The following is a 20,069-nucleotide window of genomic DNA, read 5'->3' as shown; positions in this document are numbered from 1 at the left end:
AAAATGTACACTTTTTTTAAATTTTTGTTTTCTGGGTTTTTTTTTCCTCATGTCTGTACCCCAAACCTTTCCATTTCTTTGCTTTTGTTCACAGTTGTCTTTATGACCAGAATGTTCCATACCACATTTCATTCTGTCCTCCATATAAATTATGTCATCATTCTTTAGTCTAACACCAAAATAATACTTTTCATCTTCAGTTTTTTGTCTTATAAACTCTGTCTTGGACTAAGTTCCTTATGAGCGTATTTGGTCCTGTTAGAAATTACATCCTGGCTTTTGTTTTTATTACTCCCAACTCAGTTATCCTCTTAAGAGTTATTAACATTGCCCTTTCATAATTTATTATCTTAGCTAATCACAATATCACCTGTCATTAATGCCGTTCTCTTTTCTTGGTGCTTGTTGTATTTAAATTCCTCTTTTCAACAATATGGCTTCCTGAGGGCAAGCATCGTACGCAGGGTTCTGATTTCTCTTGAGTTGGCATCGTCCATTTCTACCACTTAAAATCCTACCACAATTAAAGATACCAATCAAGAGTTACATCTTTTGTAAAGCCTGTTCTAATGTCCCTAATATAGGTATGGTGAATCTTTATGTTTTATAACTTATTTATGCCACTTACCATGCCCTGCAAATGTTATGGTTGATGACATATACATTATATAAGCTACAAAAATGTAATATCACAGAGATAAGATGTTTATTTTCTTCATATCCTTCATAATTTCTGGTTTAAAAACTTGCACACATTTGTTTATTGATAGTTGTTAGATAATAATTGTATAAACTTATGAAGTACCTAGTCAAGAGTACATAGCATACTTTAACAAACAATAACAAAACTCTTCATTGAACTCTTATCTGTCTTAAGATTACAAGTGTAAAGTAGAACATTTTATGTTAATTAAACTCATTGAAACTCATTGAGGACTCCTATAAATGTTTCTCAAGTTTTGTTTTCCTTTGAGCAAAACTATATCTATAAAGACAGACACACAAATGTTTCATTGATTATGTTTTAAAATAAACTTCAACTGTGATAAGTAAAACATTCAAAGTTAACTTGGATAATAGTAAAAGTTTCTTGATGTCTTAAGAATTGCTTCCATAAAAAGTATGAAATCCATATTACAAATAAAAGGAAAGAAAATTTCATCACAATTAAGTTGCATAAGAATCAAATTTGAGGGAAAATCGCAGCTTGATGAACTCTCCAAGGTCCTAGATCAACATTTTATAAAAATTAAGAATTTGATTTGAAATATATTTAGAAACCTATTTTCAGAAACCTCTCATTTGATCCTCAATAACAAAATAACCTTCTGTGTATCTTTATATTTGAAGTGGTCAATGTAATAAGTAGCTCCACAAGTAATCTCTATATTTTCCTGTGTAGCAGCCACATCCTTTGCTTCCAACAGAGACTCCTTACAAAATTATATTTTGAATCGGTTGCATTGCTTTAAGAAAGACTGCTCCTTGAACTTGCTTTGTATTTACATTTTAGATTATAAGAAAAGAAGCCAACAATACCGGCTTCTAATTTTTTTTTCCTCTTTTTTTTTTCTTCTACCTCACTTGGTTGTCAATGGTTGGGCCGTGGCTTATGGATGCGATTTCAGTCCACCCAATGAAGAATGGCCGAGGCTATATTCTCTCAGAATCCTTCTTCCCAGAACCCAGTAAATTTTTAAAATTTTCTGCTTGACTGAATGTCAAACTCACTTGTCAATTTGAATTTAATTTCTCTCCTGCTTTCCTAAAAATTTGATAACATTAACACAGTTTTATACAGAGACTCTTCAGTATAATTTCTTCAGTATAATTCTGCTTAAAGCAGAAAAATGGATCGAGATGTTTATGTAACTTCTACCACCTTCTTCCACTGTAGAGTAAAACCATCACAGGAAATAGAAGAGCATTGGGTTTAAAAATCTCCCTAGTATTAAATCTTCAATCACATCTATCACCTGGGAATTTCTAAACTGAAATAAAGGCAGTCACCATATTCATGTGCCATACAATTATAAATACATAAGGCACCAAGTCATTAACTGTAAGTTCCTGCTTTGTCTTGTATGAAAGAAATGTAAGATACATATATTTGCAAGTTTCTTTCTTTTTTCCTTTGAGCCAGAACAAGGTGTTTACTTGAATGTTATTATAGCAACTTATTATTTTTCTTTCATTTAGGAAAAATAAGTTTCATTTTCATAAGACTAATTTTAATGTTAGAGCCCCACATGTACTGTGCTTATGAAGGAAAAGGCACTTCAGAACTCCAAGGGGATGTAGCCGTTTGGGAAAAGGAAGATACTGGAGAGTGCATCCATTCCAAAGTTTGGAAGACCTTTTACTCCTGTTTACTTCTGCAAGGACACCAGACCTCTTTTTTAGGAGATTTGCATTATGACACTTACTTTTCCATAACTGAACTGCTTATTCTTTATTCCTTTTTTCAAGCATGAGCCTAAAAGAGAATGAGAGATTCGAAGACAAAGCAAGGTTCCATTGCCACACCTAGGGAGTAAGGATCCCATATATAGTTGGAAGGATTAGAGGGACTATTCCTATGGTATAACTTTACAGAACAAGTGCCCCAAAGACCAAACAAAGAGTTTCAGTGGAAATGAGTAATCAGGTTTGTATCCAGCTCGAGATATTAAATAGACTGCTAGCCTGAGGGAATTGTGGCAATTCCTTCTAACATTAATTTATAAATAAGGAGTTATTAAAGATATCAGAGAATCTCTCATTAGATATATAGAAAACAAAATACTAAGTTAATAAAAATTTTTCTAAAAATCTGTTAAAAACTCCACCAAGACCTTAGAATACAAGAGAATAAATGTACAAACTTGTTTGGTTTCTTCTTTCACTTTTATTTTTTATTGTTGTTTTCTGTCATCCTATGAAGAAATAGCTGCAAAATGTCATTAGGTGCATAAGAAAAAAAAATCTTTTTAGCCCTATAGATTTGGTAGACAGAAACATAAATCAAATGTTATCTCATACGGAAGATTTCCAAATTCTAATTATCTGGGCTCTTAAAGGGGAAACTGGATTGACTATATTAATGTCCTCACTATGGAGTTATATAGTGTTATCTCATGCCTGATGCTGTATCAGTGTCCTGTTACTCCTGGTGTCTAGCTTCTACTCTTTTTCAGCCTTATCACATAGAAACTATAGACTGGAACCACTTTTTAAATGATCTCCTTTGGTTGCCTGAACAGCAGGGAAGATTGTTATTCATTTGTAGCAAGAAACTCAATCATTTCTGGGTTCCAATTAGAGAAAGCCTGGGGGCCCTCTTTATTAAGATGAAACACAAATTGTATCAAGACTTGCTAAACCACTTAATATTTTTATGGTGATATTAAGAAGCTTGAACATTTTAAGTACTAATTGGAAATATGTGTAGGGTATTTTTAATCGATGTATAAACTCTAACCTCCATTTCATTAAAATTGTGTCTTATGGTGCTAACTTTTCTTGCCACCTTGAAGATTTACCATACAAAGTAGGATCAAGAATCCTGCGATGTTCAGTATCAGCAGTGACTTACACTGCTATAATCTCTTCTTACCCATTTCTGCAGGTGTTTTTTTCATTATTTCCTAAAAAAGAGAATTATTTTTTTAGAAAACATTTTTTTTAAATACAGACTGGCAACTTAAATAATTTATCTAGATATTTAACTTCATTTCTGTATGCACAATTTAAAAATACTTATCTAAATTTACTTATATGATTACAGAGCCATATACTTTAAGATGTGACTGAAATCTTATGAACACAAGCAGAGAAAAGTTATGACAGTTTGGATTGGGGGGTTATAATTTTGAGAGTATGGAAATGCATAGATATATACATATAGTTATATCTCTGTTTAAAAATTCTGACATACATTAAGAAAATATTGCCTCTTAATAAAATACTTCTGTTGAGTAGTATTTTAAGGATGAATCTTTTAAAATTCAAGTTATCCTTAATATAACTGTTATTTTAATGTTGGTCTTATGTGGCTTCTTAGAAAGGACACACATTCTAATATTTCAATTATATGCAGCAAGTCATTGTTTTGCCTCTTCAACGGATATTAAGGATGTGCAAGGTTCAAAATTATCCAGGCTATCAGTTCTAACATAAGAATTAGTAAATTCGAAGAGCAGTTAGCTGATGTAGGGTACATGAAGCAAGTTGAGGAATGTTTATGGTTTATATTTTATTGAAGATATTATGAGAGAGTGAGTTGTCTATATAATTGGATGATATAAATTTTTATATTTTCCAATAGTTTTGGATAACTAGTCTTTATTTCTTTTTCCCCCATAAAATACCCTTCCAGAAGTTTCATGGGTACAGCCCTGATTGTCTTCTCTTTGTTCTCTCCCCAAGTGTTTTACTACTTAAACTAAATGATTCTTTCATCACATTACTGATCTGCTTGTTTTGAAACTATTTCCTGTTTTTTTTTATTATTTGGTTCCCAACTTTAATCACTTCTCCAAATTTTTTTCAGGAAAACATATATTCTCTGAATTAGAAGAGCTGTCATAATCATAGGCATCATTTACCAAGATAATGTCCTCATTGTCTTTACAATAACAAAATGGAAATGAAATGTTTCCCCCAAAATCAACAAATAATTAAAGCTGTTTCAAAAATAATTTCTAACATGATAAAATCAAGTTCAAATAGAACATTTGATAAAAAGAACTAGGAAAATATTCATCATGTTAGCAAGCAAGAGGTAGTGGACAAAGCATTAGCTGCAGTGTGAGACCAGGGTTTGGATGCGTCTCTGATGGTCAACATTCTTACATGCATTAAACTTTTAAAAAGTATAACAGAAGTATTCTTGTGAGAAGTATATAAAATATTAGTAACATATCTGGGATAACCACCATTATCAACCCATAGTGGTAGGTATTATTATTTCTATAATTTATAATTACAAAAGTATGTAAAATATTTGAAGACAGATGTCCATGGTTCATTTATCCTTTCTTCCCTACAAACAGGTTTGGAGATGGAAATTCTTTGCAAGAATTTAATTAAAAGAGAACTATGTTTCTATAAGTTCATGAAACTTTTTTTTTTTTTTAGATTTCACATACAAGTGTGATCATACAGTATTTATCTTTCTCTGTCTCACTGTTTCACTTAGCCTAATGCCCTCAGGGTCCACCCATGTTGTCTCAAATAGCAGGGTTTCCTTTTTTCAATGGCTGAATAATATTCCATTATGTGGGAATATATTTTCTTTATCCATTCATCCATTGATGGACACCCAAGTTCTTTCCATGTGTTAGCTATTATAAACAATGCTGCAGTGAATATAGGATTCAGATATCTTTTTGAGATAGTGATTTTGTTTCCTTTGGATATTTACCCAAAAATAGAATTGCTGGATCAAGTGGTAGTTCTATTTTTAATATTCTGAGGAACCGCTATACTATTTTCCATACTGGATGCACCAATTTGTATTTCCACCAATAGTGTGGAAGTGTTCCCTTTTCTCCACATCTTCCCTAACATTTGTTATTTCTAGACTTTTTGATGATAGGCATTCTAACAGGTATGATGAGGTGATATCATATTATGGTTTTGATTTGCGTTTATCCAATGATGAGTGATGTTGAACATTTTTTCATGTAATTGTTAGTCACTTGCATGTCTTCTTTAGAATTTATTCAATTCCACTGCAGATTTTAATTCGGTCATTTTTTGCCACTCAGTTGTACAAGTTCTTTATGTATTTTGGATATTTGCCCACTTAGCAGATATAAGATTTGAAAATATTTTCCACCTATTCTTTAAATTGACTTTTCATTTTGTTAATGGTTTCCATTATGTGAAGAAGCTTTTTAAATTTATTTCTATTTTATTTTATTTTATTTTTATTTTGTTTATTTTTTCATAATTTCATTTTTTTGAAGTTTTTATTTAAATTCTAGTTACTTAACATTCAGTGTTATATTAGTTTCAGGCGTACAGTATAGTGATTCAACACTATCATACAGTACCCAGTGCTCATCACAGCAAGTGCTCTCCTTACTCCCCATTGCCTATTTCACCTGTCCCCCTACCCACCTCCCCTTTAGTAACTATCAATTTATTCTCTGTAGTTGAGTCTGTTTCTTGATTTACTTCCCTCTCTCTTTTTCCCTTTGTTCATTTGTTTTGTTTCTTAAATTCCAGAAATAAGTGAAATCATATGGTATTTTCTTCGTCTGATTGAATTATTTGCTTAGCATAATACTCTCTAGCTCTATCCATGTCATTGCAAATGGCAAGATTTCATTCTTTTTTATGGCTGAGTCATATTCCATTATTATATATATATATATATATATATATATATATATATATATATATATATATACACCACCTCTTCTTTATCCATTCATCAGTCAATGGACACTTGAGCTGTTTCCATAATTTGGCTATTGTAGATAATGCTGCTATAGACATCGGGATACATGTGCAGAAGCTTTTTAGTTTGACGTAGTCCCAATTGTTTATCTCTGTTTTTGTTGCTTTTGCTTTTGGTGTCACCCAAAAGATCATTGCCAATACCAATGTCAAGAAGATTTTTCCCTATTATTTTTTTTCCAGAAGTTTTAGTGTTTCAGGACTTAAATTCAAGCTTTAATCCATTTTGATTTGATTTTTGTGTAAGATAGAAATTCAGGATCCAGTTTCATTCTTTTTCATGTGGCTGCCTGGTGTTCCCAGCACTTATTGAAGAGACTATCATTTCTCCATTGTATATTCTTGCCACCTTTATCAAAAATTAATTGGCTATATATGTATTATTTCTGGGCCCTCTACTTTGTTCCATTGATCTATGTGTCTGTATTTATGCCAGTACCATACTGTTTTAATGACTATAGCTTTGTAATATAGTTTGAAATCAGGAAATGTGATGCCTTTAGCTTTTTTCTTCTTTCTCAAAATTTTTTTCCTATGCAGGGTTTTTCATGGGTCAATAAAAATTTTAGGATTGTTCTATTTCTGCTAAAAATGCCATTGCAATTTTGATAGGGATTACTTTGAATTGTAAATCTCTTTGTTAGTGTGGACACTTAATATTAATTGTTCCAATCAATGAGTATGTATGTGTGCTCTCTAATTTTTTTCATCAATGTCTTATAGTTTTTAGTGTATGGATTTTTCAGCTCCTTAAATTTTTCCTAAATATTTTATTCTTTTTGATGCAATTGTAAATGGGACTGTTTTCTTAATTTCTTTCTGATAGTTTATTGTTAATGTATAGTAAAATAATACAAATCATTTTGTATATTGATTTTGTATCCCAGAACTTTATTAAATTCATTTATTAGTTTTAATAGTTATTTGGTGAAGTCCTTAGGGTTTTCTTAATATCATGTCTTCTGCAAATACAGGCAGTTTTACTTCTTCCTTTCCAATTTGGATGCCTTTTATTTTTATTTTTTTTCCTGTTTAATTCCTCTGGCTAAGACTTCCAAAATAATGTCAAATGAAAGTATCCAGAAACAGGGATACAGTGGTGGGAGAAATGGGTGAATGTAGTCAAAAAGTACAAATTTCCACTTATAAGATAAATAAGTTCTGGGGATGTAATGTACAGCATGCTGAATATAATTAACAATATTGTGTTGCTTATTTGAATGTTGCTAAGAGAGTAGATCTTAAAAGTTTTCATCACAAGAGAAGATATAACCATGTGAGGTGATAGATCTTAACTAAAGCTATTGTGATACTTATTTTGCAATATATATATATATATATATATATATATATATATATATATATATATATATGTCAACTCATTCTGTTCTACACTACAGTGTTAGTTGTCAATTGTGTCTCGGTAAAACTAGGAGACTGAAAGAGAGAACTTCAAGGAAAAACCTGTAGGGGGTGAGAAAAGCAGGAAAGGTAAGGGAACAAAGCATCACAGGGTTTCAAGCAAAACTGTCACAGTGGTAGCCTCAAGTGCAAAGGGATAATTCCAAGTAGTTCTGGAAAAGGCTACTCCAGTAGTCCCAAATCACTCCGCAAGAAATAGCAGTACGAGCAATTAGCATCAGGATCAATGCCACAGGACTGCTATAATGACTCAACAAATTAGTTCCTTAATGCATGTCTGCTTAGTTAAACAGAATAGAATTACGTTATATTTGCCAGATCTCCTGAGTGAGAGCATGGCAGTTGTTTGGTAACTCTTAGAAGTTATCATATGGATATACACAAAATGATTGTTAAATATTTATAAATTGCTTGATTTATTTACTTCATATAATATGAAAGTTTTTCATTTTTCCTGTCTATGTGCATACTTAAATCCAATAGGCCAGAACCTGTTTTGTGGACAAAGGATGGTGGAGAATTGCCAGACCCTGACCGGATGGTTGTGAGTGGTAGGGAACTAAACATTCTTTTCCTGAACAAAACGGATAATGGTACATATCGATGTGAAGCCACAAACACCATTGGCCAAAGCAGCGCAGAGTATGTTCTCATTGTACACGGTGAGTGCTTTCTTGACATCATTATATGTGAAAAAAATAAATGACCTGAAAAACTTTAAATTTATCTTTAGAATAATAAAAAACATTTTTAGCAGGTTTTCTTTTTCTTTCAGAAGGACTTTTTATAAAAGATTCACAATTAATATGTTCCAAGTCAAACTAATAGAGTTACAACATACACTAAAAATAAAAATTATTTTTATAAAAGGTTTTCTTTATTACAAATATCTAAGTTTTGGTAGTGACTAGTAAATAATAATGATTTTCTTTAAATTTTGCAAATAAATGTTTTTAGTTCTAAATCACAATCATGAAAGCTGTATTTACCTTGTTAGTTTTGGTTGCAATATCATAAAAATATACTTTATTATTGCTATAACTGGTTTCACAAAGAATGATAGCATGTTACTGAGATGCAGCAAAGATAGAGGTGTACAATATTAATAACTACATTAATTTCTTAAGAACAATGATTTGAAACAGTCACAGATATTTTTTCTTCACTGCACTAATCTTATAATTTGAGTATGTATAACAAAATGGCAAAAAGAAATAACAGTACCCAAGACTGAGATAATCTCTGTTTTTCCAAACCTCCAAAAGCCAGAATTGTTGCTCATGATACAGCTTTTATAAATTGTTAGAGATGAACTTTCATGAGATTGATAAATAATGCAATAAAAAAATTAGTCAAGTTTCTTTATTGCAAGACTTCTGAGAGTTTATTAAATATGTCAGGGTATATTGTGAATTTCCAAGAGAAATAAGCATTAGAGAATGTAAGATTTCCCTCATATTTCACCATGAAAACCTTTTCTAAGACTAGTATTGTGTTTACACAGTATTACAATATTCTGAATGAGTGCTGTATAAAACATGATGCTGTAATAAATCCAGTGTATCTTAAAAATTGTGAAGAAGAGTATATTTGATGTCTTTCCCATGAATCTAATTATAAAATATTATAAGAAGCATGAATTAGTTCTGCATCTTTCCAAAAAAGAATTGGGGGGGGGGGTAAAAGTCTAATTCTTTGTGAAGAGATTTTATTTTAGGGAAAAATTTAATACAGTTTGTGCTTTTTCCTCAGGTATTTATTTTGTTATGATACAGGACAAAATTGGAGAAAAAGAATATATTAAATCAATATACAATTTTCCTATTCTCAATTACTTTAGTGTATGCAATCTCTCAATTCTTAATACCACTTTGCTGTTGAAGACAAGCGAAGGCTTGCAGTAAATAGACTGCCCACATATAAACTCCTTGAAGATAGAGTTGAGATTAATTTCTAGCATCCTATGAATTGTACAGATTACAACTTTTGGGAAAGATCAGCCTAATCCAATTAAATTCATAAATTGGAACTAAATGTGTTAAAGCCCTATAGACATTCCCTACCAGGCTTACTGCCAGGGAAAGTATAATTCACAAGGGTGGGTCAAGAAGATAAGTTAGATCTTTGAAGTAGGACTTGGAGTAGCTTTCAGTTCATGCTGACCTGTGTGTGTGGATCACGCAGTCATGGAAGTAAAGTCTGATTCACTCTGAGCTTTCTAAGTGTGTCTCACTAACAGTTGTGAGGAACCTGGGGGCATTTTGTATAGCATGTCACATTGTGTCCAAAGCAATGTGATATAAAAATATAAAGAATTAGAAGGGAAGTGATAGAAAAAAATAATATACTTTAAATGGAAAGTATGTCATTCTTTTTTTTTTTTTTAAGTAATTCAAGTGGAGCAAATGCATATGTTTTCCCAGTGTTTGCAAGCTAGCCAAGAGCATGATTTCCTAAATAGCCAAGCTATCTTTAGGTATTTGGCAGTTGACATATTTCTAATAAATACTTCTCTAACCACTTTGTAAGAAGTCATTTTTGGCTTTGCTTTTTGAACTACAATTCATCAAAAGCACCCCATAGATTAATGTCATTCATGCTGCTAGATAAATGCTGTGAAGTTCAACAGTAGTTTACCTAGGATTATTGACACAAGTAATAAGAGGCTCTATGAAACAGTGAAACCATATTACACTGTGTTTAAAAAGGGCTCCAATTGGGTTCATTACAAAATAAAGGTTTTCTTTCCCCTTTGCACACAGGCTATAATGTTTCATTAGTCACTGGTTGTATAAATATAAAAAGCTACTCTCTTCTGTTAATGGTTTGGCTGTTTCAAAACCCTACTAAATGATGAAATTTGAGTGGCATTTCGATCTATAATGAATGCTGTATGCATTTCAGAATGGAGTGATAAGTGATCATTTGTGAGAACTTTACCCTTTTATCTTTTACACCAAGGTTGATTTTACATTAGCTGTGATAATTTAATATAGCTCTAGCACAGACGGGCCTTTCATGAGCTGAGACTGCGTCTTTGACTCTACCACAGTTGCCTACGTTCTATTGATTCTTAACTTGATGGAGGTCTGAGCACTTTCCTGTGAAATCGTCTGCTATCTAGATGCCATCCTAATGGTTAGATTTTATTCTTTGGGTGTCAGTGGAAGTACATTATTTAAATGTTATCACATTTAATTGTTAACAGCACTGACATTTTGTGTTGTGGACACTGGAGAGCTTTTCTCCCTCCTCCTAATTACACCTTTACAAATTTCAGCTTTAGAACTACAGATGGTAATTTGAAACTGCCAGTCTAAAATTCACCCTCAGTGAAAGGTCTAACAAAATTTAGCATACAAATACTTGTAGGATAAAATATTATACTTATGAAACATTTGTACTGTACAGGTTCCATCAGAAAAGAAAGTGGCATTTTTCATTAACAAGCTCAGCAATGGAAAAATTTATTTGTTGAATTGGTAGCCTTAGTTATATATACTATTAATTCGTGTGAGCAGAATATTTTTTTAATTTAAATTCGATTAGCCAACATATAGTACATCATTAGATTCAGATATAGAGTTTGGTTATTCATTAGTTGCGTCTAACACCTGGTGCTCATCACATCGCATGCCCTCCTTAATACCCATCACCCAGTTACCCCATCTCCCCACCCACCTCCCCTCCAGCAACCTTCAGTTTGTTTCCTATATTTAAGAGTCTCTCATGATTTGTCTCCTGGTGTTTGTTTTTTGTTTTTTTTTTTTGCTTCTGTATAAAAATATTGAAGTCATTCTCATATTTTCATTGCTATCATGCTATTTATTCATTTAGAAGAGCTGATTATTTCCATGTTAGTGGTGTTCAAACATACTATTCCATTGCTGTTTTACTATTTGGAGAACTCAGATCAAGAGAAAAATTCATTCATTCACCAAATAAATATTTAGTGTTTAACTACTGAATACCAAAGCACTATAGGAGCAAAGGTGAATAGAACTCAAGTTTAGGATTTAACATGGAAGGTAAGTTAAACATTTAAGTAGTTATAATACCAAAATAAAAGAACTAGAGGACGATGAACATAAAATCGTGTAGCTGTTCAGAGTCTTTGAGAGTATGGTCCAAGTGTCTAGAATTAAAAAAAAAAAAAGTAACACAACATTTCCAAATTGTTCAAAGACAAATAGTGTACATCATAAATGGATCTAGTCAGCACAGTGTCAGGCGCACACATATGCAATAAATCAAATTATTATTATTATATTACTAGTAGCCTTAAGATACCAAAGGAAATCTCAGTCCAATCTCAACCTCTGGTGAAAACCTTACCCAAGAGTTGCATACAATTTAGTGCCCAGAGTCTTCCCTGAATGGTACTCGGAGCATAAATTAGGTTATGTCTATTGAAGAATGAGACAATTGTAAATTCTTGCTAACTAGGCAATAGAGGATATCTTAAAAATTTGGTAGTGTGGCAAATTAGTTACTTAGAGAGTACAGGATAAAAGTTATAATTACTCTTGTTTCTCTAATGCAACATCAAGTTCAGAGGGTTTAGATAAAATGTCTTCTCCCCAAGCAGAGACTTCCCGGATGCATATCTTCCAGTATAGGGAACATAGCAGATACCATTTTATCGCACAAGTAATGGCTGCAGAGAATTACAGATGACCTTAAGCTAATCTTATTTTGTGGGTAGTAGCCACTCTAGTTCTAATATTTATTTGTCATCAACTGGTGCATATGTTCTTTTGAAAGTGTTAGGAACATATAGCACCTGGGAAATTTTGAGAAAGAATATGAGAGTGAGAAACACAAATCAGTACATTTCCTCCAAATCTTAAATGTCTTCTTTCTCCACACTCCCAATGCCTTCTACCTGCCTTCATACTCATGCTAGAGAAATTTGTAACCATTCTTCAAAACACGAATGGAAGCGGAACAGAGACCCCAGGACTCCTTAGTATCATCTGCATCCTCAAAACCCTCCCCAGGATGTGGGAAGAAGTACAGCAAGACAAGTAGAAAAAAACGAGTAAGGTATTTCTTCTTCCACCAGTAGTAGCACTAACTGGGGCAGGTCCAGATCGTAGGAGAGAGTTCCAGGGAGTCAAATGAGAGTTTCAGTGGAGAACCCACTTCACTCAGAACCAACTCAAGGTTCTCTCAGATGGTCATAACAGAGTAGGGTTGAACTATTCTAGAAAGGTTTGCATGACATGTCCTATCTCTCTTCAAACATATTCTTCCTATTACCATAATAACCCTTATTTGAGACTTAAAATTATTTTGCTGCTGCTCTAATATTCCTTTACTTCATTATTTTTCTACTTGTGTGAATAAGCTTTTGTAACAATTCATTACTTCGTTATCTTAACTTACTATTTTGTTTTAAATAAAATTACTCGCTACATACCCTAGCATATTTTTACTTTTATGTGTACATATTTTGCTTTTCTAGCATATTTTATCTTAATGACTACATAAAAACAAGCAAAGTTCTCTATAACTAGTATCATCACAGTAGAAAGTAAAAAATAATAAAAAGCTTCTTTGTGTTCCTGACAGTCACTGACGATATCTCTAAAATATCACTTGACAGTTATGGTTTGTTTTATTTATTTGGTCATGTATCTATTGAAATGAATACTGATGAAAAATATGATATTGCTTTTTTTTTATGTTTCCAGGATAATTTACCTCAGAAGTAATACACACACACACACACACACACACACTATAGGATCCATCACATTTTATTGTTAGTTAATAAGAACCATCATAAAAAGAGTGTTTCAGATTTTTAATAGTAAGAGGGAATAACACTGCTAGAAATTGTGTGTTTTAGTCTAGTGAAAGGTATCAAGGTATTACATATGCCCATTCAGCTTTTAAAAATCAATACAACTACTATTTTCATTTCACTCTGCTTTTATTGTAAATAATAAGTATGAAGAATACTCAGAGACAGACAGGCATACACAGAGATATTGCAGACTTCTGCATCAAGCCAAGCACCTAGCTTTGTTGCACATTTAGACATGTATCTTTTTCAGATACTATACATATGTGCAGACTTGCTTTCAATCTTCACTGCTGATTTTCCCTTTCACTTGATTTGCTTACTGTGGGAGAGAGGCAAATTGAGTCATGGAGAGTGGACTTCCACTTTAGCAAACATTTCCAAGTCATCGATCATCTCCTTCAAATATTTCACTAGGGTGTAGGTTATAAAGTCAGTTGCTTTAGGGTTATTAGTACCTGATCCTAAATTTAGTAAAATAATTAATGCATGTACAGATTAGGAATATCATAAACTAATATGCTAAACTTGTTTTTAAACTTATCTTAGCATAGAACTAAGCAAATATGATTATAATACATGTATTTCTAGTATTACAGTATATGTTACACATTCATGTCATGATTATCAATGATTTGAAAACTATTGAGAATGCTCATCGCATGAAAAGGAAAAATTCACTTCAATGCTTCCTAGTAAATGCATAGCTAGACTAAAAAGTTGGCAGTAACATGTGCATTTACTATTACATTTATCTAACAATGAAACGTTTAGAAACAATGAGAGGCTATATGATTTTTTTCCCCTCTTAGTTGTAGGGTTAGGCAAGGTGATACGGATCACTGTGGAACCAAAAGAGTGAATCTTTGAGCTCATATGGGTGGGTGGGCAGTGAGAAAGAGAAGCCTGGATTATGGACAGATGCACAGCCTAGTAAACATTAAAAAGAGATTCAGCTAAAATCTGTTCCCTCACATGGAAACAGACCTAGCAGTTGGTAAATTAATTCTATGTACTCATAATGAGCATTTTTCCTTTGGAGAAGCTTTCCTTAGAAGCATAGATGGGCAAATACACAGTAAAGGAAGAAAAGGAGAGAAAAGACATCCATATGGAGCAACAAACAGTGTGCTAATGGAAGAGCCCTATGGTTGCTGCTCTCATCTCTGGTTGAGAGTTTGCAGACAGTAAACTAGTTGGACGATTCTTAAAACTGTACCTTCTTTAATCGCTGAGATAAAACGTATCATTTCTGGATATGAATAAAGCAGGGAGAGCTGTGATGCCTGTGGGAAAGGCATACCTCTGACTGGATGAATGTGCTGTTGAACTCTGCAGAGAGACAGGGAATGGGATCAAATAGTGGAGTCGGGAACACTGTTTCATTATAAAACATTTAAAAAGTTGCGTATGTGCAAGCATACTGAATACAGAGTTGAGTTTTAATTCTATCTCTTTGTTTTAAGATGAGGGTGAATTGGATAAATTAAGGTTTTACAGTTCAGAATAAAAATTTCATTCAAAGATACCACTCTGCCACTGTGAAGTGAATGCTTCTATGGTACCTCTGTGGACCACTGGCTAAACCATCCATGGGGAAAACCCTCATTCCTGCCTGAATGGAGGAGAGTCCACCACCCAACAATTTTAGCATCTTAAATACCTTTTCTTACACAATTTATACATAATCTTTTCTATCAGTTGCAGGAAGGTAAACAGAAGAATAGAATCCATGACACTCAGTCTTTCTAGATTTCTTATGTGGAAATAAGGTTAAGTTGTAGCTTTGCAAAGATGTACACAGCTCTTCTACTAAAGCATATGAGTACTAATTGGCTCATTCATTAGAGAATTAAAGCAATATTCAAGTCCATGGGGGGAAATTTGGGCATTTGTTTTCAGAAATAATGGCACACCCAACTAGAAGATAACAGATCTTTCATAAACCTACTTTGTAGCTTCTTACAATATAGTTTTTACTAACATTGTAACAGCACATCATGTGCTTATTCCAGAATCCAAGAACTATCCTTAACTCCTCTTTATCCTTATCTCCAATTCATCAGCAAGTTCTGTTGACATTATTTCCAAACCATGTGTTCAGTATTTCCACTTCTTTCCTTTATTCTCTCTAGCCTAGACTAGAGAGACTTCCATGTCTATGATCTCTTTCCCACACAGCTGTAATATGTAAGTGTTTTAAATACATATTCCTTCATATATTTCCGCTATTTAAATTTTTCCAAAGGCATTTCATCACACTTAGTGTGAAACCCAAATCCTATTAGCCTCGTTTACTTAACCCTGCATAATATGCCACTACCTGCATCTGTGACATCTCATCACTCCCTACCCAATCATTTCTGTTTCCCTGGCCCTCTTTCAACTCCTCTGAGACATCAAGCTCATCCTTTTTTTAGGAAGTTTGCCTCTGTCCAGAATGCTTGTCCAGGAAGTACAAGGAGCTCTGTCATGAATGCAGGTATTTGCAAGAATGATTTCTTATCATTCAGATCTTGATTAAATGAATCTTCTGAGAGAGACCATTTTTGTCCACTCCAATCTAAAATGGCCTCAATCATGCATCACTTAATTTTAATTCTCTGCAAGTCATTTATCATTATTTGGTATTTTAGTTGTACATTTGTATATTTGATTTTATGAATGTGTATATATACATATATATGTATGCATTTATGTTTATATATATTATATTATCTGTACATGTGAATGTATTCTATATCTACCCAGTAGACTATGACTTTCTTGAAAGCAGAGATCTTATGAGTCTCATTTATCTCTGTGTCTCTAGCTCTTAGAACAATGCCTTCCAAATAGTAAGCAATCAATAAATATTTCTTTAATGATTATAAATTTCTTCGTGCCTCTCTGTATATCTCTTTGTTTCTCTCTCCTTCTCTTTTCAACAGAATAAACTTAAATAAAATAATATATGTGTATGTACATACATATATCGTAAACATTCGTATCCACATATATTCGTATATGTGTGTGTGTGTGTGTGTGTGTGTGTGTGTGTGTATTGCCCTGGCTTCTGAGCGAAATTAGGGAAACTGATATTCATTCCTTGGTCACCAAAATCAAGACCTTTGGGTTTCATCTCATATTTGGAAAAGAAATGATATATAGTGGCAATCCATATGTAAATGGTGCCTTATAAAGTTAAGCAGTGCACAAAATGAACGACTGTGTATAGAAGAATTAATATCTTCTTGGGGCGCCTGGGTGGCTCAGTCGTTAAGCGTCTGCCTTCGGCTCCGGGCGTGATCCTGGAGTCCTAGGATCGAGCCCCACATCAGGCTCATACGCTGGGAGCCTGCTTCTTCCTCTCCCACTCCCCCTGCTTGTGTTCCCTCTCTCGCTGATGTCTCTCTCTCTCTGTCAAATAAATAAATCAAATCTTTAAAAAAAAAAGAAGAATTAATATCTTCAATAGAAATCCTAGAAATTCCACATACGAGTGAAACCATATCTGGAATATAAGAAATAGCACAGAGGATCGTAGGGAAAGGGAGGGGAAATTGAATGAGAAGAAATCAGAGAGGGAGACAAACCATGACAGACTCTTGTCTGGAAAACAAACTGTGGGTTGCTGGAGGGGAGGGTGGTGGGGGATGGTGTAACTGGGTGATGGGCATTAAGGAGAGCACGTGATGTGATGAACACCGGGTGTTAGATGCAACTGATGAATCATCGAACACTACATCAGAAATTAATATGTTGGCTAATTGAACTTATATTTAAAAATCTGTAAGGAAAAAAGAGAAATCCTAGAAATTAAAAGACTTATGCAATTGACTTCATATGTCTGTTATTTTTTTTTTTTTGCAAAATTCTGTGATTATTGCTTACTAAAAACTGGATTTGTTCCTTGGAATTCTATAACATCACATAAAGATAATATTTATTTCTGGCCAAATATAAATTTTTTCTGAAAATCTCTATCACAATGCTATACTACCTAATATTTTATTATTTCAGGAAATCTTTCTTGAGTATCTACTATATACAAGTGCTAGGCCAAGCACTGCAGATCCTGTAAGAAATAAACACTCCCTATTATGCCTCAACTTCTTAGTAAAAATTAAAAAGTGAAGAGTTTTCATTCCTGTGCTTCACCATGATGTGACTTCAGAGATGTTTTCAGGGTCCCTTCATTAATTGTAACATTCCAAGAGACTTATTCAGGAGAATATTAAGTTCAATGGTTAGAAATGCTTTACTTTGGTAAAATATTCACTTTCTTACTGAGAACATATTTTAAATGTCAATAACTTGGGGAAGGTTATCATTTTGTCTACCTAAATCCCAGGGGGGAACAGGTTTATTTAATAATGTATTGTAAGGTTAGGAAAGACCTTGCTTTGTGTGAGAACTCAGAACATTAGGGATGCAGGTCAGTATCTGGATTTCTCAATCAGAATTTTTCTACTAGATCACACGTCTCCTGTGTATATTCATATGATTTGAGTTTTTCTTTAACCTGTGCCAGAACTATTCTCCCAAAGAAAACGTTCTCCTCACAGAACTTAAAGTATTTGACCAATCATCTGGTTTACTTTTTGGCAAAATACTTTTAAGAAAGAGCTCATCATATTGAAGTAGGTGGAGCTAAATAATGTAGGATCATCCCCTTGGAAGGATTTTTTTTTCCTACTTGAAATTTTACTTCACTTTTGTCAGTTTGGAATGTGAAGGAATATTTTAAAAGAAAAAAAATGCATACATTTTTTCAAACAACAGGCTGATTTTTATTCATAAACTTTTCTTGTAATTACATGGAACTGCTGGTTACCGCCTACAGTTTAAAATTGCAGTACTTTTCATTTTTTAAAAACAGGTTGTTGTTGTTTTTTGTTTTGTTTTGTTTTGTTTTTGCGTAAGGATTCCATTTAGTATGTGAAGCCAGTGGAAGCTATCAGAGGGATGAAAAAGGATTCACTCAAATCTAATTTTTAAAAGGGTTTCTTTTTATGAAGCGGATAAGGTTACCATATGGCTTTTGAGGAAGAAGCATGCACGGGCAAGTTGAGGCCTTGTCAGCCCGGTGGCTGTCATTTAAGTAAGAGCCTTGGTGCTATTATCCATTCTTATGCTATAATCCAAATAGGCTGCTACATGTAGCTGAACATAATGGGAACAGATAAACGTCCTTCTCTGCACAGGTAAAAAAAGCAAATACAGTACATTTTTCCTCTTACAATTGCTTCCAATGGCAGTGCAATTATCAGTAAGAAGGTTAAGGATGCCCTATTATTTTTAAGGTTAGGAAACATGAATAGCTTCTTTCAAAAAGACACTTCTTACCTTAATACTTCTAATATATGTTGAGTTCTCACCCTTCTGTATCTCCACTAATAATCCTTGGTTTGGACTCACTCTTGATTACCCTTGGACCGCCCTGGGGAGTTAGTGACATAAAGCAGAAAGAAAGTAGACATGTGGAGTCCAGACTAAATGGTAGAAATTTTTCTCCCTATTGAACACTAGTCCTTGGAGAGAAACAAGCAGCTTGGGCTTCTGGGACTCTTTAGACTTAATTTTGCTTAGAAAATCCATTCTGAATGGGCCAGAATGCCATTTTTAAAAAGAGAAACTGCCAGAAAACAAAACAGGTTGACAAGTTAGAAATTATTGTACACTGCATTTGTAGAGAACAGGACATACCTTTAACCTGAAAAGCTCATTATTGGAAAAAAGGTGCTACACCATTCTTCAATTTATTGTATACAGTGCTTGGTGGAACTGATTTCATTTTAACAAGGTTATACAGGATCTGCTGTGCTCTAATAAGCTCCAGTAACAAAATGTGGTTGCATTTTTTTAATTCCTTCATTAGGATGTGATTAAAAAGGGCACTTTTCTATTATTTGAATTGGATGATACGATTTAGAGCTCTAACACTTTTAAAAACATTGAAAACCTACACTCAGAATATAAGATTCTTCAATGTGCTGCATTTTAATTTTTTAAATAATCATTTAAACTTGAAGACTCTTAGCAGAAATTTCTAAAAAACATCTCATACATGGTAATAGGGAGGAGGGGAGATTTTTTTTTTTTTGCACAAATTAACCATGAATAAGGCTCAATTACTGATTCATGTTATTAAAAATGATACTGTTCCCTATCTACTGACATCATTGTCATTACCACTGGTAGGAGCATTATTTATAAAGTACCAGTCAAATTTAAAGCATAGAACTAGGCACCTGTAGGAAGCACAGAAGTGCATCATTATTCTCTTCTCTTTGTTATCTTATTATCTTGTTGGCTTGTGAAAAAAATAAAATACAAGCAATGCATGTTAGTGCCAAATAAATGGTATAGCCTCCCTGTTTTCAGCCACCAATTTTGTGAAGAGCTCTGA

The 20,069-nt window shown here is 33.3% G+C and overlaps 1 protein-coding gene across 2 annotated transcripts in view; it reads left to right on the top strand.

The window, feature by feature from the left end:
• The window catches only part of CADM2 (cell adhesion molecule 2), a 1,025,914-nt gene that overhangs the window by 924,063 nt on the left and 81,782 nt on the right, over positions 1 to 20,069 (top strand). For both annotated transcript variants that reach the window (XM_045785420.2, XM_045785418.2), the window contains exon 7: positions 8,353 to 8,531. In XM_045785420.2, coding sequence (XP_045641376.1) covers positions 8,353 to 8,531 — 179 coding nt within the window. The remainder of the gene's footprint in view (positions 1 to 8,352; positions 8,532 to 20,069) is intronic.

This window comes from Ursus americanus, chromosome 4 (genome assembly GCF_024610735.1).
Source record: "Ursus americanus isolate L20-20 chromosome 4, mUrsAme1.1.p, whole genome shotgun sequence".
Classification (NCBI taxonomy): domain Eukaryota; kingdom Metazoa; phylum Chordata; class Mammalia; order Carnivora; family Ursidae; genus Ursus; species Ursus americanus.
Note: the sequence above shows the minus strand (reverse complement) of the source record. Positions and strands in the feature narration are given on the sequence as shown.